At 33.4% G+C, this 15521-nt stretch overlaps 1 protein-coding gene across 9 annotated transcripts in view; it reads right to left on the bottom strand.

Moving 5' to 3' along the window:
• Positions 1 to 324: 324 nt before the first annotated feature.
• The window catches only part of Atp8b (ATPase phospholipid transporting 8B), a 47823-nt gene continuing 32626 nt past the window's right edge, over positions 325 to 15521 (bottom strand). For 3 of the 9 annotated variants that reach the window (XM_070305346.1, XM_070305345.1, XM_070305347.1), the window contains 15 exons: positions 14232 to 14598; positions 10780 to 11299; positions 9771 to 9829; positions 9398 to 9610; positions 8929 to 9134; positions 8685 to 8840; positions 7855 to 8497; positions 7021 to 7200; positions 5627 to 6368; positions 5347 to 5539; positions 4095 to 4246; positions 3680 to 4032; positions 3201 to 3426; positions 2854 to 3089; positions 325 to 2779 (listed from right to left, as the gene is read on the bottom strand). In XM_070305346.1, coding sequence (XP_070161447.1) covers positions 2360 to 2779; positions 2854 to 3089; positions 3201 to 3426; positions 3680 to 4032; positions 4095 to 4246; positions 5347 to 5539; positions 5627 to 6368; positions 7021 to 7200; positions 7855 to 8497; positions 8685 to 8840; positions 8929 to 9134; positions 9398 to 9610; positions 9771 to 9829; positions 10780 to 11299; positions 14232 to 14369 — 4437 coding nt within the window. In that variant the 5' untranslated portion in view covers positions 14370 to 14598 and the 3' untranslated portion in view covers positions 325 to 2359. Of the gene's footprint in view, positions 2780 to 2853; positions 3090 to 3200; positions 3427 to 3679; positions 4033 to 4094; positions 4247 to 5346; positions 5540 to 5626; positions 6369 to 7020; positions 7201 to 7854; positions 8498 to 8684; positions 8841 to 8928; positions 9135 to 9397; positions 9611 to 9770; positions 9830 to 10779; positions 11300 to 14148; positions 14599 to 15521 lie in introns of those variants that run through there. The other 6 variants (XM_070305348.1, XM_070305349.1, XM_070305351.1 and 3 more) reach the window with 6 other exon arrangements.

Below are 15521 nucleotides of genomic sequence, written 5' to 3'. Positions count from 1 at the left end.
TAGTATGATGTATATGTTTCAATATTTGATTTGATGAAATTTATTATACAATTCTAGCGTCGTTTTTAGTTTTTAAATATATTCTTTCAGTCCATTTATATGATTCTTGGTACTTTATCTTTACCACATGCAAAAATTATTTACGTAAATAATAAGGTAATATTTTTATTATTTGTAAACTTTATTTTAAAAATAAAATTCTATTCTCAAAAAAATTTTCAAACAAAAATTTAAAACAATTTTTTTTTATAATAAGTAATATATAATGGGATATGACATATAAAACTCATCAATTATCATTCAAATTGAGAATAAATATTATACTACTATTTCATGGATCCCTGAGCAATAATTTATTTTCTTTAAGACTGCAACATGTTAAAATTTGATGTTTTATGATAAGCGAAAGAAAAACTTCAGAAGTTTATAAGAAAGAATTCATTTTTGTATTGCAAACTTTGGATGAGCATATATTTTATGATACAAAAGAGATTATTGCAAAAACTAATGAATACCTACATCTGTGAAATTAATAATTTAAGTAATCCACATACTTATTTCACATTTGTTTGTTATTCACATAGAAAACGAAAAGTACATCTCACATAAATATAAACTAACGAAATTTTAAGCGAGTTTGAGACGCTCTGTATAGTTTGACGATTAGGCACAATATTTCAAAGCAACCAAAATTTTAAGGTTCTCTATTTGAGAAAGATCTTTTGATTGTGATTGGAACATTTTTCCCATACAGACTATTCCTCCCTAAACTTTATTATAATATTAAAAGTAGAAATACATACTCTCCATTGTTTTACTACTGTTTCTTTTTCACTTTAATATTATATATATTCAGTAGTCAGTCCAAGGCAAACTTTTTATCCGCGATAATGTAATACGATATAGCTACTATCTTCATATTTCCTTTAAATCGATCTATATATATCTATATATATTACTTTCTTTTAAAAAATGTATACTTAACATTTAATATATAATATATATCTCTTTAAAATATTTACAATCAATGCTATAATACAATATTTTAAATCCTTTGTTATATTCATATCTTATAAAGGCAATTATTAATATAACTACTATTCTTATCATAATATATCGTGTAAACATTTTCTGTTTTTACAACTATGTTCATACTAGAATAATATAATACAAGAGAGACAAGATATTTTTTACAAGATTTTGACACCTCTCTATGTGACATTTCTGTTATATACATGAGGAGTGCATGGCAATGTAAATTATTCTTTTCACCATTATTATATTAATTTTTATGCTACAATTTTCAATAAAATGGATCAAAAATTATAAACAGTACTATATACAGAAAATGTATTCTTTCAATTGTTTAAAACTTGCAATGAGAGAAATGCTTTGTATATATTGTGCAAAAGAATTATCTTAATATTATTTTAATAATAAATTAAGTTCACCCATAATATATGCATGAATAAAAAAAATAACTATAATAAATTCATTTATCCAATTATTATATGGTTAAAAATTAATTTTATATTAAATAAAAAACATTTTTCAACATTTTCTATTAATACTTACTTCAAGTTGTTCTATATCAACACACAAAAAGAATCTAAACACAATTATCATAACATTTGTTAAAAACAGAAATCAAAGATTTTGTCTATATGCTGAGATATTCAGGATTGTTTTCCAACAAATATGAAATTTTATAACAATTACAAACATATTATAATGTAGCATAAGCTATTTTTTCCATACAGTGTACATATGATTATAAAATTATCATTTACATACATAATGAAAAGAATTGCAACACCAAAATCTTAAATCAAGTATGCATATTTCATGCATTTACTTGGCAAAAGTGCAAAGATATAATTAAAAAATTATTGAACACGTGAAAATATAATATTTAAGTCATAATTATAATAGATTTGCTTAATGCTTAATATGATGTATAGACATAAATAGCATATGCTACTTCTATTGTAGTGTAATTCAATGTATCCCATTAGAATTCTTTGTATTAAAGACACACATTTATTTTAATGTTGTCACTTATCGTTTATAAGTATCCTTTATAGATCATAATAGTGATTCTAATTGTTCAAAAATGTTCTTCAAAATAAATCATTCATCGATTCTTTACGAGATTCTCGCGAATATATCACTTACGCCTCTCAATAAAAAAAAAGATAAGATAAGATAAGATTTCAATGAGATACATTGAAATTAATAAAACCGATGCATTAAAAATTTTATCTTAACAAATATTCATAACTAAATAAATTAAGAAAAATTCACTAGAATCACCTGCACTTTAGTGTCTTGTTAAGTTATAACTGATATTTTCGAGTTATTATAAATTAATAGTGTCCAATGTGTGCGAATTTCTAGATGTACTATTGTCCTTTGGTGATGTTGTGGCAACATTAACTTGTTTTGTAACATTGTTCGTAAAAGGCATAGAAAACTTAAAATCAGCACCATTTGGCAATTTGCGCATAATTTTCCCGGACGTGATAAGTCTGCCGAAACCCTCTTGGTGAGCGAAAGCATAACCCGACCGTAGAGATCGTCGTGTACGTCTCGTAGACGGTGTACGCAGTATATCCTGACTTTGACGGGAACGCAATTGTGCCAGCCTCTGTTTCAATCTGACTCTGTCGGACAATGTCGGCCTGACATCCATAAAAAAGAATCGCCACGAAAGTACCGGTATAACGAGAATTATACAAGATATCACCGTTGTAAACCAAAAGGTCGCCTCCGACATAGCCTGCAAATACAAGTTAAATAATTAAAATGCTTGTAATTTTGGAGAATATAAACGATTCGTGCAACAATACCTACCATCGTAAGGCTGCCCACATAACTACCACCTATGACAAAGTTGTAGAAATAATCTAAAATAAAATACCAAATAAGCGAACCCCACACCATAATGTGGTTAAAAACTGTCCAATACGACGTGTCGAGGGCTATTTGAACGGTTACAACTATAACTAATATAGTAGCTACTACACTGCCCAGCAACATGTGATCAGAAAGTACATAACCCTTTGGTGACACTCCATCTTTGTATGTTCCTGTTGAAATATATAAAATATGTGCGCGTGTATAGATTTATATTGTTATGATTTATTTAAGAATGAGCATTAATATAGAGCTCTTTCAATAAATAGGTGCAAAATATTTACCATAAGGTACTAAAAATAATACACAACTCGCATAAAATCCATGCAGAGCGCTCCAACAAAATTCCTTCTTATTGAAGAGCAAATTCTGCAATCCTGGTGCGTATAATTTTGGATACATTAGACTGTTCTTGTCATTAACATCTTGATCAAAAATACCAACTGCCAAAACCGGTAACGAAGTATAAAATAGATTGTAGACAGAAATGTACATAGGATCAAACACAGTCTGCAAAAAAATATATACAAGAGATGATTGATTACAATTGTACAATTTTAATCGCTCGCAATCCATCTATTATTTTCTACAATGTATTATCAGAGAAAAACTTAAATTCATATTCCAAATATCTCGACTTTGGAGCAAGCTCTTACAAAGGAGTATTATAAATCATATTCGCCTTTGAAACATCATTTGTTTTTAATTGTATTTTTTTTCATTATTATAATACGATAATGTGCGAAGTATTCAAATGTCTTACCTGTGCACTGAATCCACAGAAAAAGGCAAACCAAATGTGACAGAGAGTGAATGCAAAGTTCTTATAAAAAAAATATCTAAGGAATTTACTCATTCTGTAGTATGACCACCTGCCATGGACCAAAAGTAATCTTTCTAAGAATCTAAATTGCCCTATCGAATAGTCCGAGGCCAACACGGCCTGCAATCCTTCCTGCCCACTGATACCAACGCCAATATGAGCCGTTTTTATCATCGAAACGTCATTGGCGCCATCACCAATTGCCAAAGTCACCGCGGATTTATTTTTCTTAATCAATTCAACGACCATCGCTTTCTGCAGCGGTGTCACCCGACAACATATTACAGCTTTACCTGTAAAATTCATATTATATTAAATGTAAATATAAATCTAAATATAAATGATTTGAACTTACATTGACTAGACACGTCTAGAAAAAGCTGTTCCAGCTGTGGATGCAACGCGTGAACTAAAGAATGTCCATTGATAACCACTGCAAATCCTGTTGAATGCTCCATTTCATGTTCATCCTGTTCATCTCTACTAGGATTGTATTCTGTATCACTGCTGTGCAAAGAAAAGAGGCTTCAAGTAAAATGTGGTTACTTCATTCAAAACAAATAACGATCTAATATTTATTTAAATGAACTCGACTTCATTAAATTCATAAGATATAGCGTTATAACAAAAATTAGACCAATGAATAGTTATGAGAAAAGATAATAATAAATAATAAATCGCAACCTCATCATTAACAAAACAACAGGAAATTTTGAAACCTTATGTTATTAAAAATAATGCATATTAATTATAAACGATACACAACGTGTTGTATTAATAACTATATATACAACAACGTGATACAAGCAACATACCAATTATGTTAGTATATACTAATGTCACTAAGATTATATTATTAAGCATACAGAAAGAGAAGGAGTGAATATCAAGCATCATGATAATTCTCAGTTATCTATGATTATAAATATATCACACTAAATCATAGAATACTTCAGATATGACATGTGCAGTATCTGGAAAATATCTGAAGTGATTTAAAAAATCAGATTTCTATCAATCAGTCTATCATCCTAAAAAACAGCTTGGTTATATTGCTGATTATATTATCAACAATAATGTTTCGCAAGTTTCGATATCTTTGATAGTTGCAAGATACAAAGACAATTTTGTAATGCTTTCTTAAATACAAAAGGTACTAGATAATACTATCGGATACACATGCATATCATTAAGTTGGATCTTGGCGATAGATAAATAGAAAATGAAATGTATAAAATCAATGCACATACAATGAATTAAGCGCTGTAATAAAATATAATTCGTCATCACATTCTTATAATTGTCCGAGAATAAATGTCTAAGAATATTTTTATTTCTTATTTTCTGGATAATAATTATAATTTAAATTGCATTGCAAGATCCACTAACTTGGATATAAAGCATAAGAGTCTCCCTGTGGTTAAATATAATAAATTTTTATATAAACACAACTATATAGACATATAAAGCATTACATGAAACATAATGCCACATTCATTATGAAAGATCAATTTTTCTTTTCTTTTTTTAAACGAATTAAACGAATCAGAATCAGCAATAGAAGGAGTTAGGTATAGATTGTACTCCGTCTCTTTCATGTGCCTGACCTTTCCTTATCCCACCTGAATGTGACGATGGAAAGAGTCGGCCGTTTTTGTTGAGTTGAGGCTGTCTTAATGGTATCCAAATATCGCGTTAATTGTGCCTCCACACCGTCATAAGTGGTAGCATCTATCACGAAGACATCCGTGAGATCGTCCGTCAGCAACTGACACGAGTATCCGATGTTGATAGCTGTCTCTGTAAAAGAGTTTAATGTGAAAATGTTATTTTATTAAAAGATACAAATATGTTTACATGTTATAATGTTTATGTTCAAAAACTTACCCTGCTTGTCACCAGTTAATACCCAAAGCTTGATACCAGCGAGACTCAGATTGGCAATGGTCTGAGGCACACCATCTTGCAATTTATCTTCAATGGCAGTAGCACCCAATAATGACATATCTTTCTCTATCTCTTCATAAATCGCGTCCAGCTTGTCGTCTCTATGTTCTTGGCTTAATGCCGCTTCTTGATGACGTTGTTTCCAATTATTGAAAAAACTTTCGTCCAAGTCCCTCACGGAAAGGCACAAAGTTCTTAAACCTTCGCCTGCAAACTTATTCAAATGATCCAATGTTTTCGCCATTATTTCTTCGCTACCTTTTTTCAATCGCTCGTAAATAACATTATCTGCTCCTTTGCAATACAATCGAAGATGTCCGTCTTTTCTCAAAATTACGGACATTCTCTTTCGTACGTTATTAAAATCCAGAATGCAGAGTAATTCGTATATCTCTTTTTTTCCCATTACTTCGATCGTTATACTATTGGGCGATCTTTCCTTAAAGACAAAGCCAAAATTTCTAGCAGCAGATACAAGAGCAGCCTCATCAGGCGATTGTGCTTGATATTCAATCTTGCCATGTTTCTCTTCCGGCATAACAGTGTGACAGAGTGCCAGTAATCTGAAAAAACTGTGGACATCTTGATTCCCTCGTTTTACGGCTTCAAGCAGGGCAGGATCATAGAACTTGAAGTCTGGTTCGTAATCCTTGTTAAATGAGAAATCCAAAGGTGGCATTGTCTGCAAAATATACGAAGAGATTTTTCAAGAACTTGATTGTTTTTTTTTGTGTATATTATAATGAAGTTAGTAATATAGAAGGGGAAAAATTAATCATATTAACGAAAAATCGAAAATTCTGCTGTTAAGAAAGAAAGTAAAGAAAGCTAGATAGAAAGCTAGAAATCTTCATATATATTACTCAGAATAATATATTTTATCTTCATAAAAATAAATTAATTGAAAAAAGAGACACAAGTTATATATATATATATATTATTAGTTGAATTTTCTCTGAAGCATATATATTACAAGACAATTATAAAAGAAATTAAGATTAACAATGTATTAATATAGTAAAGAAAAAAATAAGAGCAAGAACATAACGTATCTATTTTATAACAAAATTTTAACGCGTAAGAGAGAACAGAAATGAGATACAAATATAGTTATATAAGGCATCAATGCAGACACGTTTGAGGTATGAGTTACTTTATTGAGCATAACAAAGATATTAGAAATGCTTTGACTTACATGATATTGTGTATGATATAGAATGCAATGATAAACAGATAATATTGAATATGATGCGTACAATCACAATGACAAACAGATAAAAGCGATAGCATGTACAGATTCCGTGACAAGAAGTGCTAATTATCAACATGCGTACTGAAGACTTGTGTGGAATCTTTGGGCTGCCGTTGATACCGGGTTCCGGTGTTGTATTGGATACTCTGTCTGCTTGTTCCAGAAGACGTACGTTCGGACCACTTAAAGGTGTATAAACTGGACGTACAAATTCCTGTCCGCTCTTCCATCGCATCGTTGGCGTCGGAACAGCTCTGTCCGTCTATACATGCAGCACACACATGCTAAGTGATGTATATGAAATCTCTTGCAAAGTTACGACCATGATACATATTGAGATTAAATTTGCATATAACTAAAGAAAAACATCGTGTATGATTAAAAAAAAGTCGCAATGTATATCGACACTCAGGAATAGTCGACAAGTTATGTAAGCATGTAACAATGTGTGCGAGGACATTTTCAATGCCGATTTTATACTAGTGATGTATGTTTTAATACGTTTTGCTAAAACAATTACAAAAAGAAAAAGAGATATATTTTATAGTTTCTCGCATAAACTTTATATCAGAAATTAGAACATTAGAAATTATGTTAAAAAATAATAAAAATTATAATAAAAAAGAATATATAATATGAGAATAAAATATTATAATTATTATTATATTCCCAATGCAATATGATTCCCTCCTCTGTACAATAACAAAAAATTTTTAGCAGAAGCATATATGACTAATATTCTTTTTGCCCAACATTGGAAGCATAGCTATATAATGCGGATAACGTATTGCTCTTATCTTGAACAATATGTATATAATTTTATAATAAGTAACAATTATATAAATGTGTAGCACACGTACCCTATCGTCAGCATCGAGAGTCAGAGATCTTCGTATTAATAAAAGGAGCAACTCACCTCGCTCAAATCGATGACCTCGCCAGTAACCTCATCGATGATGTCGCCGTAACATTTTCCTGCCACAGAACACTTGTTGAAAGTCATTATGTTCTGCGTCAATGTCCCGGTTTTATCAGAGAATATATATTCTATTTGGCCGAGCTCTTCGTTTAACGTAGTAGTCCTAGCTTTAGCGTGCGTTTTTGTGGGCGCGTAGTACATTTCTTCATCCCAATTTATCAAAAACGACTGAACAAATCGAATAACTTCGACACTCACATACAAACTGATTGGCACCACTGTGTTCAGTACAATAGAGTACGAAAAGAACACGAGTAGAGCGATCACTGTGGCACCGGTTATAGGCTCGTTCGGCACTAACGAGTCCCATGGTAGATACGTTTGGAAATAACGACCTACCAAACTTTCCCAAATACCACAGCCGACCATGCAGAACAGACATAAGGAAAGTAAAAAAAACACTATCCCGATGATGAGAAGATTCAGCAGCCTATCTATAGAGGTTCTCTTAAACTTGGTCTTCCCTGAGTTTTGCATCAGTTTGGTATCCTTGCCTGCAAAGATCACCATGCCATAGCACCACTGCGTGTTCCTGAGAACACAGCCTCGTAAAATAATCTTGTCGTTATCCAATGCGTATCTGCAATATTTGCCAAACATTAACGTAGACATCTCTCACCTGATATAAATGAGAGTTAAATAAACTTGATACGCGCAAAACAAGAACCAGCTATCTCCAGTTTTTGCAAGAAACATGATCTTCTGCGGAATATTTCATTTAAAATACTCGGTTCTCGTTTTGTTCCATTTACGATATTAAATCTTACTTTTGTCCTCTCCACGTGAGTGTTCCATCGAATTTATTCAACAAATTATTCGGGGTTTCGCAAACGATTTCTCCATCGAATTGGCCGATTAATTCATGATTATCCATCATCTCGGCAGTTTCGGGCAAGCACTGACGACACTTCAAATTCGTCTCCCTACACAAGTTTCACAGATTATTGCAACGGTCCATCTCTATAGATATATGTTTAATCGTATATAATTGAGCGATTTTATAGACTATACCCGTCCAATTCTGCTGTTTCGATATAACAGAGACCGTTCGGCTCGCTTGTTGACAAGAGCAAAACGTCCGCTGCGACAAACTGATCGTTCTCCATTCTGATTACATCGCCTACTTGAACTTGCGACCATTTCTCCTCACGAAGATTAGTTCCCCGCAATGTTCGGGATTTCCTATTATTTACTTGAGAATCGTTGCTATGCCGTTGCTAAAAATTAAATTGCCGCATCACATTTTTTCGCGAAATAATGTTCTACTTTTTTCTATCTCTCTCAAAAGTTAGTCATTTTTTATCTGCATATTTTTCTAAATAACGTTTATAATTATATATTTATATATAATTTTACAACTTTTTTCATATTAGTCTGGATACTAGTTTTAATATATAGCTCATTTAATCATTCTTGTATATTTTCGCAGAATGTAGCAAAAAATAACGAAAGCAAATTGAGGATAAGAAAAGAAACTTACAAAGTCATCGTAGGCATCTTTGACGGCAGTGAGCGTGAGTACCCCTATAAGCGGTATGGCTGTGGTGATAGGGGTTAAGGAGGATATGGCGGGGATCATCTGAAGCACCAACAGACATAGGAAGTAAAAGTTAGCGAGCCGCTGAAACTGCTCGAACAAATTCAATGGTAGGAACGTCAGAACCGAATATTTGGACGTCTTGATGTAATTATTCTGCAAAAGAATAAAAATATTCGTACGTAATGTTTTTATTATCTTCAGATATTGAATTTTTCTTTATAACAATATACAATATATTTTTAATTTTTTTAATTTTATTCATACAAGGCTCTGATAAAATATTAAAGAATGTAAGAAGATACTTTTCTCTTACCGCATAATTAAACTGTGAGTTGTACTCGCGATTGTTGGCGCGAATCCGCCTCTCTGTTTCTGTAAAGATGACACAATAAAGAAAACATTTTTATTGTACATAAGCCTCTATGTTTGTAAAAAAATATCAATGATTCTCATTAGATATTATATACAGGTGTTTGTCATTCGCATTGCATTGAAAAAAATGATGACAGTAAACGATTAGAGATATTAAGGAAAGAGACAAAAATTTGTTTGCACGAATGAAAAATACAATTCGAACAATCGTGAAAAGGAAGACATAATAATTCTACAGTCGATTTTTTTCGTAGTTAATCGGTTAATCTATAACACATATTGCTTTACACTCGTTTATTATATATCTACTATGCAGTTCTATATAACTGGCTAAACTATTAATCGTTGGCACGTCATACTTGCGAAATGTGGCAAACTCCACATTAATATTACCACGAAGAACTATCGAATCGATCTTACAGCGAGTACACCTCGCTATCACGTGTTCGTGAAAAGTACGTGGGTGTTACATATATATACTCGTCTTTTATTTATGGAATTTAATAAATCATTCAAATGTCCAAGGCGCGGAACCTTGATGATTGGACAAAGTATACGGTCGCAAAAATTTGCATTAAAATAACATTGATCGTAACATTGATCATTGTATCTCTGTTGCGTAATATGCATTATTCTGTTCGCGATAATTACATCGAGAAAAGTGAAATCGCGATTGTGTGATAAAAGAGGAACCTCGCGATTCCCTCTTTCCAATAAAAAGAAAAAGAATTATAAGATGAAGAGTATATAAAGTAGATCGTAATAATTTATGTCAACAAGAAATTTTCTCTAAGGATATCGACAATATTTCACAATATAGCACAAAAATAAAAGTATATGAATAAGTTGATACAGATATCGCAATCGCGCTTGGGACCTTGATTGAGGCCAGCGGTGCAACTCCCAGAAAAAAAAAAAAAAACTCGACGATCCTGTTCGTGGGAACTCACCGCTGGAGAAGAAGGACGTGCTACGACCGATGCACTCGGTGGCGGGTGGTGAATTCGGTGGCACCGACGAGGAAGACGAAGCAGCGGTAGCGGAGCGGTACCTGGTGCCCTTCCAAATCACCAACTTGCCTAACACTGTCAACAGGGATTCCCGTAGGGTGTTATGCCGGCTACCGCCACCCAGACTACTGGACGAATCTCTCTTCGAGCACTCGCCCACCGCCTCAACCTCATCGGACGACGAAGCAAGAGTGAGCGTCGCATGTGACCGCTGCTGACCACCGCTACTGATCGTTACCTCCAGCTGTGGTTGTTGCAGCTGCAGCTTGCTCCGCTGCTGTATTTTCCGCCGTTTCTTTCGCTTTCTGCGACCGTTACCACCGCCGCCACCGTTGTCGTCTTCCTCGGCCTCCTGCGTCGAACATCTGCGGCTACCTGTCTCGCTGCTCCTGGATGTCCTCGCAGTACCACGACGTATCGCCGCATCCGCTAATTCGGCCTCGTCGTCGTAATCCTTCACCTTATGGTCACACGACATGAATACATTCACGTTACTCGATTCACGTTCAAGGGCGGGTAGAAACGATCGGTCGAGGACACGCCGTTTGGCACGACAGATGCGCTTTTTCGTGTCTATTACTTTTCATGATTATAATGAGAAGAAGAATTCTCATTAGCTATTACGCGGATCCTTCATAGAGAAGATCGAATAAAAACGAGAGAATGCAAGGTAAAGGTATAGTCCAAAATTAATAACGTGAATATAAAGAATATTATCTCATTAATACAGAATTGTTTGAAAATTATTAAAACAAATGATCAATATCGAGATTTTTTAAAAACGATTAAATGCTAAATACAATCTGGTTATATGATCAAACTCTTAGCGGGACTAGTGACTATTCGATTTAATTTTTAAAGTATATAATAGGATTAAATTATAGCGCCGTCATCTACTTCTGCAAATCTTGTTTGTATCGACGTTTAAAAATAAATCGACTATTTTGAAAAGCTTCACGGGACTTCAACATCATCTCATGATATTGCATTTTTAAAAGATCATGTAAAAAGAAGGAATGGTCGTCGAAAGAGGTCTAAAAAAAAATCGGTTCCCTATTCAAATCAATTATAAACGATATCGTTTAATCTACTATAGATTATAGATAAGATATAAATAATGCATACAATAAATAAATATACAGATGAGAATTTTGATAATTTTAATATAATATATATTTAATTATAATTTAGAAAATTAATATAATTTTACGTTACGCGTGCGTACGTGCCTCGATTAAAGAAGTAACCATCGTTGTAATATACTCTTCATGCGCGTAAATATCGATTACACCGTGTGTACTACTTTGCCGGCAATTTACCCGATTCATGTGGGTATAAAATAAACTCGCCGAAGATCGTGGGTGCTCTAGAAAACGCGTGAAAAGCAGCGTGGCATGTACGAGTATAGACCGCACGGCACGCGTGCGTGAAAACATGTCACGGACAAAGTGAATCGAGACTTTTTCCGGTACTCGCGATAAAGCTTCAGTGCATCGATAGATGTAAACGTCTTTATCGAGCTATAAACCGTGGCTGTGTGCACTTGTCGCCTTTAATTTTTTTTCTTCGCGGATAAGAATCTCTGTCAAAGTTTATGGTGATGAAAGATACCAAAATGCATAAGCACGAATTGCTTAGTGTTGAAATGTATCTTTTAAATAATTAATAAAAATTGCACAACTGAATGCAAGAAGAAATTTTTTCATAATTGTTCAATATCCGAATTAATATATCGATTTATTGTATCGTTATTGTTTTATCCTCATACGTTATCTTTATTATTGTTATATTATCTGGAATATTTTTTAGACTTATCTTTTATAATATCCATTTTGCATGTTGACACTACATTATGTTAAAATGCTCGTTAATAGCTGAAAATATATACGGAGTTTGCTTGACCAAACTGTACGAAGATTCGACTGAATGGCTCAAATGCTCCGATTTACTCTCGCAAACTGGTTCCAAATTACACGCGATGGCAATTTCATGTGTAACAAGATTGAGCTTGCAGCAAGGAAATACAAGACGGTTGCTAAAAATAAAACTTAAAAAAAAAAATCAATTTTACGAAAAAAACATATTTTAGATAAAAAGTATATTTTTTTAATATATTTTTCTCGCGAAGAACTTGCATGTATTCTATAATGAAGATTTGTATACGAATAGATATATATCATCGTGACAAAATTGATCAATTATTTTCAAACATTGATCTTCTTCGCGTGGACAACTATGAATGATCTGACTAATACGAATAAGATGCGATAAAAATCGAAACTGGGTAAGGAAAGGGATGTGTCCGCGTTAATCTTGCTAATTATTTGGCAAATATATTTCGCAATATATAATAATTCAATCATGTTCACCGACAAAGTCACGTTCAAAGCGCATTACTTGTCAAACAGCACGCGGGCCAGCGAACGGAAGTCTATTGCATAGTATCGAAAGTTGCATAACTCTTCAGCCTCGGCGTTACGTACTCGGAAAGTCGAATTGCTCTTGCAACAATCTATTCTCAACTCGCGGTAAAATAATATAAAATTTCTTTGTATATATTGTGAACGGCAAAAAATATTAAATTTATATATATACTATGTACTATAAATTTTTTGTATTTATGTAATATTTATAAAATTAAAAGATAAACGTATATTCAGCAAAAATATAAAAAGAAATGATGAAATGCTTTTGGAAGAAGATGCAGTGTAGTCTGCATATATCTATTAAAAATTATGCTTGCCTTCTTCGCATTGCGTTATGCAACAGGCTATTGTAACTATAATTATTGTATAAGTATATAATCATTAAGTTTACGTAAGTACATAAAGTCATATGTAAAATTATATATTTGTCATATAAGATGCTATAAGCTAGTTAATCAATTTATCTTTACAGAAAATATCACATATATCTCTTCCTTATTTAATAAAAAGCTATTAAATAATAATATAATTTATCCTTTCGCTCTATATTAATATCAAATTAGAGAAAACTAAAATTCTAACATATCAAAATTTTCTACTTATTTAAATCTCTTTTCAAAGAATAAAAAGATTTCATGATTTTATCTTAATTAGAGGTATCGCATAAGACGCAATAGAGCACGAGAAATTAAGCAGTTAATACATCCGAATTAGCGTATTAAAATTTTTCCTACTCAATGACTGCTCGACGATCGTATCGTCGAGTACACCGCATTTTTTCGAACACGATCTCCTTGTTATCTCGGAGACGTGATCACTTCTTTTTCACGCGTCTCGCGGTGACTTCCGTTCGTCGCATCCTCGAGAGGGGCTGAGGACTCACCTCGAAGACCTCGAGTTCCAGCGTGTCGACCTCGACGCTCATCGTCTATCCTACGCAAACTATAAATCCTCTATAAGGCCAACCTCTTCTGCCACTTTCTGGCACCTGAGCCATGCCGCCGCCGGCGGCGAGACGACCTCTTCCCTCCCGCTTCGCGCTTCGCCTCTTACATAGTTCTTCCACCTGGGGCCCACCACCGTCTTCTCGTCCTCGCGGATCATTGCGGGACCGCATTAGTCCGCCAGCTGGCCCCTCGTGATCCCAATTTCACTGTACTAGGCTACAGAACTTCTACTGGACTGCCTCTCGTACCGGCGATCCAGTTGTCCGATCGATATTCTCTCGGGGGTTCGTGTCACTCGAAACCCTCCGCTCGATGCTGTCTATCACCATGTACAAAGCGTAAATATCCTTTTACCCAGTAGAACACAGTTGCCCGCAGTTCTTCGCCTGAAAAAATTTCAGGGAAATTTGTCGAGTCTTTTCGGTTTCCATAAACGCGTCACGGAAATCTGGATTCGCAGAAGTTTTGCTCGTTTTGCGGAACACAAGAAAACACGTTCCTCCTTCGACGAAGTCTTGAAACATCTCCTCAAAGCAATCGCTACGCCTATATGTAATAGTAAACATGGGATCGTGATTGAGAATTGTGCATGGAGAAAGATCATGTAGACAACGATGGAAAAGACCGCAATCGGAATTATTCACAACGGGAATGTCACAATTTGATATCAATAATCGTCCCTTGCGGTCGATTTTTGGAAACTTTCCAAGTAAAGATTAATCATCGCAATAAGGAAAGAATTTAATGCACGGACTTGTAGCAAAATTTATCATTTATTATCAAAGGTATTGCTTCTATATTATAATTTTTTAAGAAAAGTATATTTACTTATATCAAAATAAAACATGTTTTTGTACTGCAAATGGATCACAATTAGCTTACAAATTATACTCTCTTTTTATAATTAATCATATAATTTATATAACTTATAAGAATTAATTCAGGCTGCCACCAAATTGCTATGTGTAAAAAAAAGAAATGCAGTATTATTATTATTATTATTATTGTTATTATCATTATTCTCGTTATACATTCTGTAATGCGGTTAGACGAGTTATCTTTAACCCGCCTTCCTGACGACTTCTGTTATCAAGGAAACAGGAAAACTGCGAAATCTAACCAGATTATTGTACTTGCAATATTAGTTTAAGACCAATTAAGATTTACAGAATTTTGCTCAGAAGTAAAAATAACAATATTTATCTTCTTACAGAATTTAAAAAATCCAAAAAACGTACACAAACGCACTTACAAAAACTGCTATTTAAAGTAAGAAAAAGATTATTTTAAGATTTATGTTAGAATACCA

This window comes from Polyergus mexicanus, unplaced genomic scaffold (assembly GCF_030449975.1).
Source record: "Polyergus mexicanus isolate NDT 795.1 unplaced genomic scaffold, iyPolMexi1.0 SCAF_12, whole genome shotgun sequence".
Classification (NCBI taxonomy): Eukaryota; Metazoa; Arthropoda; class Insecta; order Hymenoptera; family Formicidae; genus Polyergus; species Polyergus mexicanus.
Note: the sequence above shows the minus strand (reverse complement) of the source record. Positions and strands in the feature narration are given on the sequence as shown.